The 17,854-nt window shown below is 42.4% G+C and overlaps 1 protein-coding gene across 5 annotated transcripts in view; it reads left to right on the forward strand.

Annotated features, from left to right (window-relative positions):
• The window catches only part of DOCK2 (dedicator of cytokinesis 2), a 509,152-nt gene that overhangs the window by 488,606 nt on the left and 2,692 nt on the right, over window positions 1-17,854 (forward strand). For 4 of the 5 annotated variants that reach the window (XM_039483819.1, XM_039483823.1, XM_039483822.1 and 1 more), the window contains 5 exons: window positions 3,487-3,624; window positions 7,410-7,537; window positions 11,204-11,378; window positions 14,117-14,237; window positions 16,663-16,808. In XM_039483819.1, coding sequence (XP_039339753.1) covers window positions 3,487-3,624; window positions 7,410-7,537; window positions 11,204-11,378; window positions 14,117-14,237; window positions 16,663-16,808 — 708 coding nt within the window. The remainder of the gene's footprint in view (window positions 1-3,486; window positions 3,625-7,409; window positions 7,538-11,203; window positions 11,379-14,116; window positions 14,238-16,662; window positions 16,809-17,854) is intronic. The other variant, XM_039483820.1, reaches the window with a different exon arrangement.

The following is a 17,854-nucleotide window of genomic DNA, read 5'->3' on the forward strand; positions in this document are numbered from 1 at the left end:
GCATATCTCTGGAATTGTTTGCATAAAATTCGCACAAAAGAAGCTACTCTTATTGCTACTGGATAAGATCTTAAACTCTAGCAGACGTCCCTGGAAACAAAACTGAAAGTGTAAGAAGACCATAGGGGGCTTCACAAGTTGATGAGAGAAGGGGAGACTATGTTAGAAAACACTTCACCTTCATTTTTAGCTTTCCTCACTCATTTTAAACATTCATTGTTTGTCATACTTTTTTTGGAGTAAAAAACTTCAATGGAATTTTTTGTTGCTTAGGGGCCATGCAGTACATACCCCATATCATGTGCATGATTGCTGCTGTACATCCTTATGCAACACTGAGCTCCACAAACAGCATAGAGGAGTGGTAGTCAATACTTTATAAGATTGATCTCTCTAGAGAAAAGAGAGAATATTCTACCTGCGCCAGCTACATTCTGGCTATTTTTTTCTTATTTTTAAAGTGTGCTTTGATAAGCTACCCAACCTGCGGCTTCCCCTTGTTCTCAAAGAATAAAACACATCTACTGTAGACGGTGTCACAAAAGCAACATCAGTTTTGATGAGATTCAAGGGAAAATAGCTCTCTTTATTGTCCTAAACTATTTGGTGCTACAAAGAGGAGGAAAAAAAACCCATGACTTCAGGAAATATCAGAGCTATTTTTATGATCTTGTCAAAACAGTTAATGCTGCTACAAAACTGTATCTGGGACACAGAGTGACTGTGGGATAGAAAAGCTTCGTTTTAAATTTCTCTGCCGATCTATAACCACTGCTATTTGTGAACACTTCCCCTCCCTGCTCTGAAATGTAAACAACATGAATGAAAGAGAAATATATTATATTTGCTATTAACAGAATAGGCATAAAATCATTACATTAGGTTCATGTGCAATATTAAAATATGCTAGTGATTCTTAAATGTCTCAAACCCTACCACTGGGTTCCTTTTTCTCCCCTCATGTGGATGGCTGGGAAATATTATTCATTAGACAAGAATCCTCTCATCAGTAATGTGTGACTCTAGATTTCTTTTGATATGTCCTGTATATCCCTCTTTCTACTATAGAGCCTGCCATATATTTCCCATCACTGTATTATCAGAACAGCTCACACGTGTTCATGAAATGTGATTCATAACACCCCTGTGAGGAAAGGAAGCATTATCTCGATTGGACAGATAAGGAGGCAGCAAGCCTTGACGATCAGTTCCTGTCTTTAACCACAAATGAAGCTTCCAAATAAGTTTCCTCCACTGCATCTTGTTGAATTTTAATTGCTCTGGTTTTGGGGCTTGCCATAACTGATGGTCACCAAATTTCACAGATTTGTCTCCTGGATACCCCACACCCTTATCTGCACAGCGTTCTTCTCCCTTATTGACAGTCTGAAACACTTAATGGATGCCCCAGATTGCACTACAAAATTGCAGCTTTTGTGGTTTGTCTTGAATTTAATACAATGTCCTTAGGCCCCAGAACTGTAATTCAGACACTTCCCTGTTAGCCCCCCAGGAGAGGATCAGCAGATTGTCCATAACAGAGGTACTTCTAAGAGGCAGGCTGAAAATGAACTTCCATAAAATAGGAGATCAGTAAGGATATTTTTATATATGTTAATGCTATTTACAGGGTCATAACACAATACATGAAACCTAAAAATATAAGTGGATAATGCAAAGAACAATGCGTTACTTAGAACTAGCTATAAGGTTTTTGCTGCATTACCAAAAGATTATTTTCAATAGGATAGTTAAAAGTATAGTGAATAAATCTCACAAATAGCCTTCTCAAAGAACTCAGGAGCAAGTAGGTGCCCTCACAGTTGAGGAGAAGAGTGGGCTAGTTTCACTGCATGGCTATACTTGTTTACTATTGTTTATACATAGGGCCCTACCAAATTCATGGTCCATTTTGGTCAATTTCACGGTAATGGGATTTTTTAAATAATAAATTTCGTGATTTCAGCTATTTAAATCTGAAATTTCATGGTGTTGTAATTGTAGGGGTCCTGGCCCAAAAGGGAGTTGTGGGGAGGTCACAAGGTTATTGTAGGGCAGGTTGCGGTACTGCTACCTTTACTTGTACACTGCTACTGGCACTGGCACTGCCTTCAGAGCTGAGCAGCTGGAAGACGGCAGCTGCTGGCCAGGAACCCAGCTCTGAAGGCAGAACCGCGCCCAGCAGAAGCACAGAAGTAAGGACGACATGGTATGGTATTGCCACCCTTACTTCTGCACTGCTGCTGGGGGGTGCTTCTTTCAGAACTGGGCACCTGGCCAAGAGCTGCCACTCTCCAGCCGCCCAGCTCTGAAGGCAGAGCAGAAGTAAGGGTAGCAATACTGCAATCCCCTTAAAATAACCCTGCGACCTCTCCTGCAACTCCCTTTTGAGTCAGGAGCCCTAATTCGAGAAATGCTGGTCTCCCCCATGAAATCTGTATGGCATAGGGTAAAAGCACAGAAAAGACCAGCTTTCATGGTCCATGATGCGTCTTTCATGGTCGTGAATTTGGTAAGGCCCTATTTATACAGTACCCAAAAGTGTGCCAGGCATTTTACAAAACAACTAGAGATGAGAGATACAGTCCCTACCCTGGAGATCATATAGTCTAATGTAAGAGTGTAACAAAGGAAGTGGGGAGGCAGAGGAGAAGGATCACAGTAATAAGATGATGTTTGCTTCATTCTGAGCACATTTAGGTAGTATATTTATGTATTTATTTTCTGGTAAAGTAACTTGCTATGTGTTGCGACACAGAATTTAAGGGATTTCATGTGGGATTTAAATGAAGAGTGGATGTTGTCTTGGTGAACTGGGATGGAGAGGCCCCTTGTTAACCTGTTTATCTCTGAGAGAATGGCTGCCTGCACCTTTCTTCTTCTAACAGAACAGATAGACTTAAGATCCCCTGGCTTAAATCACTGGCAGTCCCAAAGACACAGAATGATGGGTTTCCAAGAAAAGTTAGGATTTGGAAACTAGGAGTGTGACAGCCATTTGGATCAAATGGATCAATCTTTCTGCCTACACTCAGTCATCAAGAAATGGCAAGTGCCTTTGTTTAGCAGATGGATTAGTATTTGAGATAACCAAATCTCCCTTTGACAAGTCATGTGAGTGCACAGAATTGAACTCTCAGTGCTGTTTCTGTGAGCAGAACCAGGGATTTTCTCAGATTCTTTAACAGGGTGTATCCAAATTTCAGAATATGGAAAAAAAACCCAAACAAACAAACAAAAACCCTCTGTCACCATGAAGTAGCCCACTCAGGCAGCCTGCTCCAACAGTTTACCCAGCAAGCTGGCTTTTCAGAAGCCCTCTCCACTTTGCAGCAAGCTGCCTTTCTACTTCTCCCAGTTCCTGGGGCTGACAAATCTATTACAAGTCTCAGTAATGGTTTTGCAGTTGACTTGGCAGATTCTGTAAATGGTGGGAGGGGGCTTGGCAGATCCAGTTTAATATTCTTGCTTTTTATTTTATCCAAGATACCTTTCCTTGGGGCTGGAATTAAGATTCATGAAAAAAGAGTTTCTGATAACCTTCGTCCTTTTCACGACCGTATGGAGGAGTGTTTCAAGCACTTAAAGATCAAAGTAGAAAAACAATATGGAGTCAGAGAATTGGTAAGGCTCTCTATTTATTTCTCTCCTCTCTGCTTCACTTTCCCTTTATTTAGTGTATGCCCTGTACTTTTCCTGCAATCAAAAGTGCCTACTGCATATTTGTTACTTAGGGTGGTCCTGTGATGTGAAGGCACTATGACCTGAATCTTACAGTCAGAGTAGTTTATTAGTTCCCTGACGCACCAAACATCCCCCATTCTGAATTTGGAATCCTTCCCTATCTCTGTTAAACTTGCATTTCTTTTTCACATTATAAAGAAACAAGCCCTCTGACAACATGCCATGACCCATTTTTTTCTCTTTCGAATATTTTTTAGTAGCTCTGATCCACACTTGTCCATTGATAGCTCCCTGCCCTTGTCTGATTCCAACCATGTGATTCTGCTTCTATTCCCAGATAACTCTGGGAGCAAAACAAGTCTAAATATCTGAACATTAGTTCAGTTGTTTGTTGGTGTTAGAAATTAGAGCCCTGTTGTTTGGGGACTGAAATTGTGCTGCTCCTGCTATATATTCATTTTTTACATGTTGATTCAATTGTTATACTGGAAAAAAAACTTCTCCCCTACAGCCTGGGCATCATTCTATGGTATATTCCTGAATAATGCCAATTCCAGCCATTTATGTCAATATCTTTCCTATAATTCAGTTAACTGGAGGCAGACTCACAATGTGGAAAGAGATGTAACCCAATGACCTTCAACAGCCTTTTGGATCAACTTTTGTAAAAGTAAAGAGCAACTTCGTATGATTTTTACTTGACAAGAGCAAGAATATAACATACTGCTTTTGTGACTAACCCCTCTCCTTCTCCGCACTAAGATTTCCTTTCCAAGCCTTCCATAGTTTGACAGAATCCCCGTGGCCTACACCAGGGATCGGCAATGTTTGGCATGCGGCCCATGAGGGTAAGCACCCTGGAGGGCCAGGCCAGTTTGTTTACCTGCCGCGTGCGCAGGTTTGGCCAATCGTGGCTCCCACTGGCTGCTGTTTGCCGCTCCAGGCCAATGGGGGCGGTAGGAAGCGGTGGCCAGCACATCCCTTGGCCCGTGCTGCTTCCCGCAGCCCCCATTGGCCTGGAGCAGCAAACCACGGCCAGTGGGAGCCGCAAGCAGCCAAACTTGTGGACGTGGCAGGTAAACAAACCCGACCGGCCTGCCAGGGTGCTTACCCTGGCCGCCTGCCAAAGGTGTACACAGTATAGTTATGACAGTTTTCGGGATGCCCAGCATGGAGAGTCAATTGTTTCCCCCTGCCTCCAGTGAGAAAGATGCTTGCTTGTGCTTAACTGGGTGTCCACTCCCTGGCCCCTCCAGTCTGTTAGCCACCCTAACAATCTCCTGTGGGCTATGCCAGCTTTACTTTGCCTTGCAGGTTAACAATAGGTGCACCCCCCCCTGTCCCTTAGCCCCTTTGAAACATCTCTCTGTAATCTTCAGCCCCTTATCCACTGAATACTCACAGTGATACCAGGTATGTGGTCTTCAAGGGAACAATATACACACCAACTTGAACATATCAGCCCAGGGTCAGCTCCTTAGATAATACCCCAACACTGAGATATGTTTACAGTGAAAACAATCATAAGTTCAGTATCAAGATTTAAGACATAGTGAGTAATGATAATGGAGACAGAAAGGTTACATAGAAAACAAAATCACAACATGCTTTCTGGAGACTAAACTTTCAGTCTAAGTTCAGCTCAACCAAAATGTCCTTTCGCAGCATTTCCAAACAAGGCTGGTTGGGATCCCATTTTCATGAATGTAAACGCACTGCCCATTTACTTCCTATGTGCAGGATAAGGGGATGTCTTTTTGCCTTCCTCTTAAATTCCCCAGAGATAAGACAACCCCGTCATTCATTCTCCTTGTCTCTGTTGACTTTGTATGTAAATAGAGCTTCCATTTTGTGGGCTTACAATGCTTAATTTACAAGTGAACCGAGATAGGTGAAATACATAGTTTATCAACCCCGCCTTGATCCAGACTTTGGGGAACATATTTTCATTATACATATATGAAATAGCTCTTTAGATGCAAATCTCCCCTTACTCATTCTGGGCTGCCTTTCTGAGCTGAGGTTCAGCATGTTTCAAAACAATGTAATGTGCTGTTACAAAATACAGTTCTATTTAAAGATATGCGATGCAGCAAAGCACATTATTTTATCACTGCTCAAGAAGTTTCTCATAAATTAATAAAGTTGGCGGATAGCAGTATTTCATCCACTTTATCACATACAGAAAAGCCAGTTAGTTTGAAATGGAGTGCCGTTTCAGTTTGATCATCCCTAATTCTCTTTCAGGCTGCTGGTGCAAGCTTTTTCTATTTAAAAGGTGGCTGCACCCATTGTGTGTTATCACAGCACTCTGGGAGCTCACAGGATGAGAGGCAATTCTCACTGCACATAAACTGTGAAAAGTGTTTGAAAATAAACTTTGGAACTATAAATGGATTTTCTGGTCCTCTTGCTAGAGGAAACTGTCTTAGTGAAAAGCTACAGCATCAGAAACCAACAGTCGGGGAGTCTAGCATATGAGATTATACACCAATTTCCAAACATATTCAACAGTATCTGAACAATCAGAAGAACTTTATTATGTAATTAGCAAACATGGTGGGTCCTCGGATTTATTTTTAAAGTTATTATTGTGTTATTAAAGCAGGATGGAAAGTAGTTCACAATGGATATGTGTTGGGAAATGCTTCTCAACCTGTGACATTACGATGAACTAAAATGGGGAAAGTTCACACTTACAAAACTCACTTGAGGCAATATTTCAGCTGAGAAAGAGGAGGGCATATCTGAACACACAATTTAATTGTGGATCCTTGGATCCAACCTCAAGAATGGGAGCAGACTCTGCTGTTTAGATCTATGTTGGGAATTGGCCAAGAAACATGGACCTTGCTGCTACCTACCAGCATGAGGGACCAGAAAGGAGGAAGTCAAAGTCACTGCCATGGAAATAATCCCCACATGAGCTGAGAGCTTGCTGCAGCCCGAGCACAAAAAGAATGATGAGTGGCCAATAGCCAGTTCAATCTCCCCATTGCATTGACCAATCTTGACTAGTAAGAGAGACTTCTCATCTCAGGCCATGTCATTTGCATGATTTAAAGGAATGGAAGTGGATGGAGCACCTAGTATGACCACAGCAAATCAAGGTGACCAGATCTGATCTCATCTGGCAAGCCTGTCATGCTGCACTTGTTTTCAACCTGCAGGTTACAAGGAGGAGAGAAATCTTAGCCAACATGAAAACATCAATGGGGAAAAAAGAGAAGCTTAAATGTAGAGAGGAGGCATCATTTAGGCTTGAGACAAGAGTAATAGTTTGGAGTGAGGATTGGCCAGAGCTATTTGATAAAACAATACACGTGCTTCCCTGCACCATGTCTGAGACTAGCCAGTGGCGGGGGGAGGGTGTGTGTATGTGTGTGTGTGTGTGTGTGTGTGTGTGTGTGTGTGTGTGTGTGTGTGTGTGTGTGTATGTGTGTGTGTGTGTGTGTGTGTGTGTGTGAGAGAGAGAGAGAGAAAGAAATATAAAACAAACTGTCTCAATTCTCCTTACCATTTATTCTCACTCTACCGCTTAGTTTGAGAGTTCTGAGACTGGGATCATACCCAGGGAGAGTAAACAAAATCAAGGTAATGAGGTTACACTTCTTAGTTAATGAACTGTTTCCTCCAAATCCACTCCTAGAACATCTGTGCCATCCTCATAAAGTGTGCATCACAAAAACTGTTCATGGTATATTTTTCTCTTTTCTGTCTCATAGCCAGATTTTGATGACAAGAGAGTAGGTCGGCCGAGGTCAATGCTGAGATCTTATCGCCAGATGTCAGTTATTTCACTGGCTTCCATGAATTCAGACTGTAGCACCCCAGTCAAAATGGCCTCAGAAAGGTAGGTTCTTAATAGGGTGACCAGACAGCAAATGTGAAAAATCGGGACAGGAGGTGGGGAGTAATAGGAGCCTATATAAGAAAAAGACCGAAAAATCGGGACTGTCCCTATAAAATCAGGACATCTGGTCACCCTAGTCGTTAATATAACACTAAATACTTCCACCACCACATCTTGTTTTTATCCAGTTACATATGATCAAGCATAATACCGCAGCAAAACCATCCAAGGAGTCAGATCAATAGCAACTACTTTATATATGTCAGCATCATCTTTGAATTGAAGCCAGGGCTGCTCCAGATGTCAGCTGTACTATTTCACATGATGTGCCAGGGAAAAAACACAATATACTCTAGAACAGAGATGGGCAAACTACGACCCACGGGCCACATCCGGCACGTGGGACCATCCTGCCCGGCCCCTGAGCTCTGGCCTGGGAGGCTAGCCCCCAGCCCCTCCCCTGTTGTCCCTCCTCCCCCACAGCCATGCAGGCAGCATGCTGGGCAGCGTGGCTGGCTCTGGCCGGGTGGCACAGCTGCCAGACATGCTGCTCTGAGTGGCATGGTAAGGGGGCTGGGGCCAGGGGGTTGAATAAGGGGCAGGGGGTCCCGGGGGGCAGTCGAGGGACAGGGAGCAGAGGGAAGTTGGATGGGGCAGAGGTTCTTGTGGGGGGGCGGTCAGGGAATGGTGTGGGGAGTTGGATAAACATGGGAGTCCCGGGGGGCCTGTCAGGGAGCAGGGGTGTGGCTAGGGATCAGGAGATAGGGAACAGGGGGTAGGCATGGGGGCTCCAGGGGGGCTGTCAGGGGCGGGGGTGTGGATAGGGGTCAGGGCAGTCAGGGGACAGGGAGCAGGGAGGGTGGATAGGGGGTGAGGACCTGGGGGGTGGTTAGGGGACAAGGAACAGGGGGAGTTGGACGGGTCAGCAGTTCTGAGGGGGGCAGTCGGGGGCAGGCAGTGGGAGGGGAGGCACAGGCTGTTTGGGGAGGCACAGGCTTCCGTACCCAGCCCTCCATACAGTTTTGCAACCCCAATGTGGCCCTCGGGCCAAAAAGTTTGCCCACCCCTGCTCTAGAAAGGCCATCTGAGATGAAGATGAGAATGAGAATTTTAAATACACTTACGTGATTTTTGAATATCATTACACAACTATTTAACAGTTGAGGGTGTTATTTTATTTGTAAATTCTGCTTGAAAAATAATGTTTGTAAGCTTGATTTACATTTTTGTTTGTAGCCCCTCCCCTGAGGTGTGGCTCAAGCCTCCTCCATTTACTTCTCCCCTCTTCTCACATGGGTTGGGTGCTGGGTTCTTTTTCTGGTGCATAGTGTCTCCTCACTGTGCCAGGCACAGAGGTTCTGGCTCTTGAGGAAACCAATACAACTAGCTGGCAAAGAGTGTGTAGCCCATTACACAAGGGGTAATAAAGTACATAAACAGAAACCCCAGCAAAAGAGTGACACCACGACAATAATGGCATAACAAAGGGTGACTTCACTGAGATAGGAAAATAGGATCTGGGGAAGGAAAGACTTACAGTTAACTAATAAGTATTAGACATTAATAAATAAATCAGTCTCCCCCCTCACAACACTGATACCTCATTCCAGCCACCAGCTCCATCCCTGGCATCTTCTCAGGCATATGGCACACTGAGTTTCAGTCCTAAAACAGAGTGTTGCATGACTGTAATTGTTAGCCAGTAGAAACAAAGGGTCCTCTTACTATGTCTTCATTCCTGGGTGGGGCAGAGTTCTCTTCTGGCTTTTATCAGGCTCGCTGGCTCCCTGATCTGAAATACTGTGGGGGTCTTGGCTGGCTCTCGATAGCCAGTGCCAGATTGGATCTCTCTCTTTGCTGGATGCTGGTCACTGCAGGGCTGGAATTCCCTGATCCATACTGCTAGATCTCACAGCAGTGCAAAGAACCCCTCTTGTGTGGAGTGAGAATTTAGCAAGGTGCTCCCTGTCTCTGATCTGTCTGGGTCAGCTTCCAAAACCAAAACAGAAACTGAAATGTCTCCCTGAGTCCCCTAGCTGGGGGTTCTGCGATCCAGCCAGTGGATTGCTTGTCCAGATTACCCTATGCAGAAGCTTCCCTATTGGCCTCAACAGGAGTTTCTAGTCCCTCCTTTCCCAATCCGTGACTCCACACATGCTGGGAAATGGTGTCAGGGGGCTCTGGTGACTATTATAGTTGTCCCTTTGGGCGGGACCTAGCCCCAGTTGACAAATTTGGGGGTGCGCTAAAAACAGCTGTTTGGACAGTGGAGTTGCTCCAGTCCAAGCTGCAACTTCAAAGTGCTCTCTACAAGGCTATTTCTAGAGTGCTAGCATGAGCCTCACTAGCCCAAGTCTACCAACCCAGGCTGAGACGCTTGTGTCCACACACTTTGTAGCCATACTCTTGGCGGCAGAGTGTAGAGCTCCAGAAGCTGCCCATCTCCAAGTTGGAGGTACACCGTGGGAAGGGAAGTTTTAAAAATGGTCAGATTGGAGATGAGGTATCTTTAGTAAAATCTCTCAATTTACTAGAATAACTTTTACCCCATCACACTCCCTTAAATGTAGTTCTTGTCTAGTTTCTCTTTCAGACTTTGAGTTGTGCCTAAGACGAGAGCTTTTCCATATACAAACTTGTGGCCAGTTTCAGACCTCTTTGACCATTAATCTAACCTTTGGGCTTTGAATAGGTTATTGGTTACACATGGTCACTATTATTACATTGTTTGTTTTTTAAAAACAAAACTAAGCGACCAAACAAAAAACCACCACTACCCGGAGAATATTGTCAGAACTCAAAAATGCATCTGTTTAAAAGACACCTTTACTTCTTGCATGCTCAAGTCCCAATTTAAGTCTTTTAGGGTTAAACTCTAATTAAAAATAATCATAATAAAATAAAGTAATACCTGTTAGCAACTGTGTGTCAGCCAATTCAATAGCACTTTACCTCGCTTTCTCTGTTTGCAAACACTGATTCAGAAGTCACACATTAATCTGAGGAAGGTACATTTTTCTACCAGAGTTCAAGAGGGAAAGTTTAAGTCCACCTAATTTTACATGCTGTTTCTCTCAATGAAATGTGGCCAATATTTCAACTGTAAACATGTCTTGGCTGTGCCACCGCATTCACCCTCCTAAAGATTGTAGGGGAGTTCGGCTCATCACCATGTACCTGGTTACTCTGCAATAGACTGAAGAAATTAATTCCAGAAGCCAGAGGGGATGTGTTTACATCCTGAGGCATGAGAAGGGATGGCAATACTCCTGTCCTAAAGTGCCCAGCCACCAGAGCAACATATTTTGCTTTCGGCACCCATGTAAAATACACAGTGTGATGTTAGCTCTGTCCCTATATAATTTAGGTGCCCTAGAGGTAATTCTGCAACAAAAAATATGAAGTGCTCATTTTAGATTAATATTTAACAACCTCTCAGGCATTAAGACATTTTGATGTCTCCTGTGAGGCACACGTTAGTAGACAGTTGCCAGCTAGAACACAGTGATATGCTGTTCATTTGCCAGGGATCAGCAGTACAGTTCAGAAAGTCAGCACAAAGGATGACTCTGACTGCATTTGTGTGTCTCAGGAAACCACCTGAGATCTTTGGTGGCCTTTATAATATAATGGAGCATGTTTTGTTTCTATTTCTATTTTCTACAGCTTTGAACTGGAAGTAGCACCACGAAAACCAACCAAATCAGAGTCAGAAGAAAATGTCCTGCAGATAAGCACTCAACCTGAGGTTAAGTTGAGAAGATCCAAGAAGAGAACAAAAAGAAGCAGCGTGGTATTTGCAGATGAAAAAACAGCACCCGAGCTTTCCGATATGAAATGTGTACGTTACCAGCCTAGAATGCATTCTCATAATCCCCACATCATAGATGCCATTTTCATTTTCAGCAGATGTCTTTAAGACATTGTGTGCCTCCTGGAAGTTAAAATAAACAACACATTTTATTAAAGGCCACACAGAGCCAGTGTTGTGAAATACTCATCACTTTGCCAGAAAAGAAAACCTGCAAGAGACTGAGGGCCAGATCCTCAGCTAATGTAAATTAGTGTCTCTCTACTGACTAAGTAGCTGGCCCTGAAGTTCCAGACATTTTATGCCTGGCCAGCTAAAGATCACATGCTTGGTGCAAGGGTTAAACTAGCATTCCTGGGGAGAAGCGAGTGGTTGTACTGGCCCTGGTGGTACCCCCATTCCAGTGGGGATTATGTCAGAAGTGATGAACCCTGCACATTTTGTACCTTCTGACAAAACCTGCATTTGCTGGGAAATGGCAAGTTTGCAAACTGTTCCTTAAATGGTGCCAAATTTGAGCATATAGGCATTGGCTTCACTCTTGTCCTATCTATCACCCGAGTGCCTTTATCAGACTAATGGATCATCAGAATGACTTATATGATTTACACTGTGCAGTTTTTATAAGATTATCTTCAGGAGCCAAATGTTTTTGAGTGTAAAAAGAGATGAAATTTAAAAGCAAAAAAAACTCTCAAAGGTTTAGCTAGAGAAGCCCTGTCTAAATTCAAGTGCTAGGCAATCACTGAGCTGAATAAGGAGGTCAAGAGTATATATTATTTGATCAAAAATCTTTTGGAAGAATCATTAAAGACAAGCAGAATTATTTTCCCATATGGATAAAGCTGTTTAAGATTCCTTTCAGAGACATAGGCCTAATTCATTGCTGCTGTTACGGATCTGACTAATGGAGCCCCACTAGGGATGAATTTGGCTTTTTACGTGTGCACTTAAAAATGACAAACACCTAATTTTTAAAATCAATTAATTAAAAATTGTTTCCTCCTTTATTCATTTGCTGGAAGCCAAGTTCTGTGTTTTGGCACACTGATGATACCACTAGCAGCACACACTCTGCATTCCAGATGAGGATGTGCCACACTATAAAGGTGTAAAATGGGCATTTTGGCCTCAGCTTCATTAACTAGAGAGCCAAAAGTGATAGAGATAACCACGAATAGTCACCCACCTGACCATAAGCCACACCTTGAATCTTATCACATATAGCATTATAGGCCTTCCTGATGGCTGAATTTGGCTCTCTCGCATATACAGTCCTGTTGGGCAGAGATAGAGAAGTCAGGATATGACCTACCCTTGCAGAAAGAGGCCTGGTCTAGACTGCACAGTTAGGTCCACGTAAGGCAGCTTATGTGACCTAATTATGTCAGCGTACACACTACTGCTTTGTCCCGCTGACATAAGTGCCCTACTACACTGACATAGCGCTTATGTCGGTGTAGTTAGGGCAACGCAGTGTCGGTGTAGACACTGCGTTCCTTAATCACTGTTGGCTGTCCTGTCAATTTCTGGAGAACTTGAAGAAAATCAGGTATAAGCAAAATCTGTACAAAAAGATGACAGCATGTACATTTTTATTTTTACAGGAAGAATTAAAAACTCAATAGCTTAGTGCCAAAAACAAAAGTTGACAGCACTGCTTCTTGCACCAAAGTTAACAATCCCTGGTAATGCTTCCTCCAAAACTTGGCTAAGTAGGAAATGTTTCCTAGTAGGAGCAACAAGGGAGCACTTTAGAACAGCAGCAGCTGTTAAAAATAGGACAAAAATAGTCTGGTTTTGTTTAATGGGTAATAGCAACAGTATTTGCAGGAGAAACAGAGAACCTTTGTAATTGTAGTCTTGGTAGATGCAAAACTTTTCAGTGCACCATCAGTTTTGGTAATAGAAACAGACAGTGTTTATTTGGTGGGCAGAAGAAAATTGCCTTTTTTCTATTTTCTTCAAGGCCTGGTCTGGGTGGGGGATGCATTTCCATTTTAGACCTAACATTTTAATGCTCTTTCACTTCAGAATTATGATCTTGAGAAGAGAGATCTTTATAGCAGATCAGCAAGTATTAAAAGGAAAAAAATATCTACAGCTACAGTGCCTTCCCCTCAATAAACTACACACCGTAAAGAAGTGGTCACTGCTCATCAGTGATGGAATAATTCATCCAGTGAAAAAAAATCTCTTTTTTTGTGTGTGAAAAAGTGGACCTTTTGTAAAATGAATACGTTTTTGACTCAAGTTATAAAAGCAGCATTCTCTTCTAGCACCTAAACTGATGGCATTAACACTGGAGGGAAAATAGTTCTTCACAGTCTCATTGTACTTTCAGATCCATAGTCTGGGTTGATGACAATATTATTCCATATATGGTAGGAACACTATCATACAATCCTAGATAGCCTACAAAGTATTGTATTATCAATTTTAGGGGTTTAAATCTCTTTTCTCAGTCTGTGGAATGAGCAGATTATTGACTATAAATCAGCTCCAGAACATTTACTTAGGAAGTTGTACCTTTCATAGACTCCGTGGGCCAAACTCCGTTACTTTAGATCACTTTGAGTAGTATCTTACTTTATGAATAATCCCACTGAAATCACTGTAATAAGGTATTATTCACTGTGAGTAAAGGTAACAGAACCAGGCCATGGTTGTGTCTCGTGTATAAATTGTTAATTTAGCTTAACTCACCACTATTAGTTACCATCAGTGTTTAACACAGATATAACAATTTTGTATTTGTCAATATATAGCTGTCAAGGAAATACGAGTTTATGAGTGACACCAACCTCTCTGAACATCTGGTAGCACCTCAGAAAACATCTGTTCTCAAGCAAATGAGCTTTGCCAGTCGTTCTATGCCAACTATACCAGGTAAGCTAATTATAGTAAGAGAATTAGAGCGCTGCACTGTTTGCCTGCTATTCATTTAGATTAAAAAAAATGAGTTTTTTGTTCTTCATTCTGTGGAAGCATTTGGATTTTAGGAAGCTTTTAGGGTTGAAATAGAGTTGGCTAGGACAACACTTAAATGCTGTTCCATTGTGATACAGGCCTTAAAACAGAATAACTCACTCCCATTATGCTGATGGGATATTATGTAAGTTCTGGGAAATGTAACAACTGCAATGTAAAGTATTGCTTTGAAAAATCCTCAGGGGCCCAGCCTCCTTTCAGATAAGGAAAATGCCTCCTCAACTTTCAATGCTAATCTAACTCTCCCAGATTATTCCTGTTGTTTTATCTAAATGGTATAACAGAAAAAGTCTCTGAGGACATAACTCCATTTATGGCATCACCGGGGAATTGCCTCAGGCTGAGTCTGGAATAAGTCCATTGGCTAAAAAAATTCAGTGTAGAACGACAGATGTCTTATTAAATTACCATCTGACTGCACCATAAAGGGCTGCAGGCTGAGCACTGACTAGCACTAGTTCCTCTCTCCCTGCGCAGCAGCACAATAAGGAACCAAACCTCCAAGAAATCTTGTCTTCCAGGGCTCCCATGGAGCCACAGTCCATTGACTTTACCAGCTGTATGTGCCCTTATTTATGGAAAGGAAACATTTCTACAGTGTGTCCGAGAGCAGAATGCAGCAGGAATCAAAAAGGAATTAAAGGGTTGCTCTGTCCCCTGCTTTTGAGGGGGAAAAAGCCAATGGGTTGAGATCAGTAATAGCGTCCAACACAGATGCAGCATCTCACAGATGGGGAAGATGTGTGTGTCTGTGTAGAAGCCCAAAAGTGAATATAGCCCCTGCTATTGACATCTGAGGTGAGATTCCCTGAGGGAAACGGAGAGGGAAACAGCCAGTGGCAGCCTAGCAGTTGAAGAGAGTCTCTCTGGTAGTTGCGTGGCAGGCTGCAGAGAAGGGCTCTTGTTAGACACGATCCTTCCTGCAAGGGGTGGCCTTTGAACCATCACTGTGGTGAGGAGAGGGGCAATGGGGGCTGTGCTTTGCATGCTCCTCAAGGCCCCTCATTCCTAGCAGCATTGATTGACATAATTAATCCTGCCATTAGGGCTCAGCCACTACCAACTCCAACCATCACATGCAATGCAAGGGTTGGAGAGAACAAGTGCAGTCATGCACAACACACAATTCTGGGTGCCTACTGAAGAATATCCCCTTCTGGTAAAGCTGGGTGAAAACCTGAATGAAATAGTTTTTTAAAATAGTTTTAGGACCTATCTGCAATGCTCACTTCCGTTGGACTTACTTCCCCATGTTTATTTTTCATTTTGATCAGATTTGTTCACAGCACAGGTGAACATTGCTCCCACCAGCTCCTGAATGCACCTTACACTTCACACAGAGACCGCATGTTTGTGTGGCTGGTTAAATAGACGTGACAGGACCCTCTGGCTGGCTAAGGCCTTATCCTGGCAGGTGCCCAGGAAAGCTGGTTGAAAAAAGCCAGTTATTTGGGGGGGAAATTTCTTAAAAAAAAAAAAAAAAAAAAAAAGTTGTTTCCTTCCAAATTTTCTGCAAACATTTTTTCAACAAGGCCAAAACTAAAAGCAGGTTTTTGTTTTTCAAAAACAGTTTCTTCTTAATGCTGGCATTTCTACTCCCATTTTCAAATCCTGTACAGGACTAATCTAAATAACACAGTGGTAGAACAGACTAGCTCTCCCATTGCTGCAACTGCCGGTGGAGCTCAACCAGTGGTAGCAATAGTGGGAAGTTTCTCTGGAGTAAAGATTAGTGTAAACAATCTCTTCTTACTCAGCAGTTTACATTGTACATTCTGCCCCCTCATCTCTTTGCTTGAAGAGGTTGAGACTTTGGGTATGGTGAATTCAGATGTGTTAGTTTATTTAGCCCATGAGCAGACCTTGGGATATTTATAGATGCAATATTTTCCTTAAATAAAAAGTAGCCTTTTCCCAGTAATCCTGACTGCCTATTTAAAATGCACCCACAGGAGGAACTTGCCTTCTCCCTGGGTAAGTATCTTAGAATAGCCACTCTCATTCTTCTTCCATTTGTACCAGGGAAAATCAGGCAGGACTCAGCTGCAAGCAATGGAGTTACAAAAATCAATATAGAACCAGTGTTAGTAAAAGCAGATTCAGGCCCAGTGACTGTTCTATATACAGTTTAAATGTAACTGTAACCAAACCCAGCCCCAGGTAAGCTAGTTTCCCCCTATGCTGCATTTCAATAGTTATGATTAGACTAAAACATCTTGCTTTTCCTTTGGAATTGGAAGAATTCATTATTGTAAGCGCTGCCTTGTGTCACACTTCGTAGAACTCTCTTTCTTAACAACCAATCATTTGTTTCTCTTTCAAGGGTTAACTCTGTCAGTAGTCTGTACCCCGGCTCCTGATGAAACAAATGCATCACAAAGGCTAAGCCAGCAAATTTTTCCCTCTACCTCAGAGGGAGATAAGAAGACCCTGAAAAAAAAGAGAGTGAACCAGTTCTTTAAAACAAAGGTAAGTGTTGTGTATGTATGTGTACAAAAAGGAGGACGGATCACTTTCCTTAAAAAAAAAAATGCATTGGCATAAAAAAAAAAAGGCCAAATAAACTTCAAGTGTGAAAGTAAAATGTAACAAAGGGTTTTAAAAGCAAGAGGCCTCTGTGGAACAGAAACTTACCCAAAGTTTTATTTTCTCTTACTTAAATTTCTGACATCCGTACATTTTCCATGCTAAAAGGAGAGTGAACGTTTCCCTGTAGGTACCAAAGAAAGCATATTTTTCTGCATTTTCCATACCTAGATACAGTTTATTGAGAGGCGCAGTGCTCTAGCCATACCACAAGAGGTCTCATTTGATCTACAGCTTTTTTCTAGTCTGATTTACACAACATCCTCATGGCAAAACAATTATCTGTTGCATTTTTAAACTTAAATTGGGCAGCTGGCTCTTAGCATCACAATCGTTGCTAATAGCCTGTAGTGCAAAGTATGTTAGCATACACAGGATGGGTCAAAATCTGACCTCAGATACGTGCCCATCTGAAGGTAGAATTTGTCTCACACTAAAATCAGCCGAGCTCCCTGAAGCATTGTGCTCAAACCCCTATTGATTTAGGAGAGTTTTGAACAATTAAAAAAAAAACCCACAGAATTTGGCCCAATGTCAATTAACAACAAATATTTTATATTCAGTGCAGACACTAAGATCAGAAGTTTCAAAATTTGCCTTGAAAATGCATGTGCCCTGTAAAGGAGTCTTACAGATGTCAGAAGGTTGTATTTGATAGAGGTGCCAGAAGCATAATGTGACATCTAGCATTCTGTGACATCTATAATATTTTACACCCATCAGCTCTCTGCTGATACTTTACAAAGAGTGTGTTTGTTGTACTGATTTCATTTCCATCCTTTTGTTCCTATTGTGCTTTAAAAAGCCATAGCTTGCTGTTTTCTGGGAGAGTAATACAGCATTGGACAAACCCGTGTTTAAATGTTTTCTAGCTTATTTCTTCCTAATAGGAGCAAGATTGAAATAACTTAATTTGAAGCCTCTGGGGT

This window comes from Mauremys reevesii, linkage group 8 (genome assembly GCF_016161935.1).
Source record: "Mauremys reevesii isolate NIE-2019 linkage group 8, ASM1616193v1, whole genome shotgun sequence".
NCBI lineage: Eukaryota > Metazoa > Chordata > Testudines > Geoemydidae > Mauremys > Mauremys reevesii.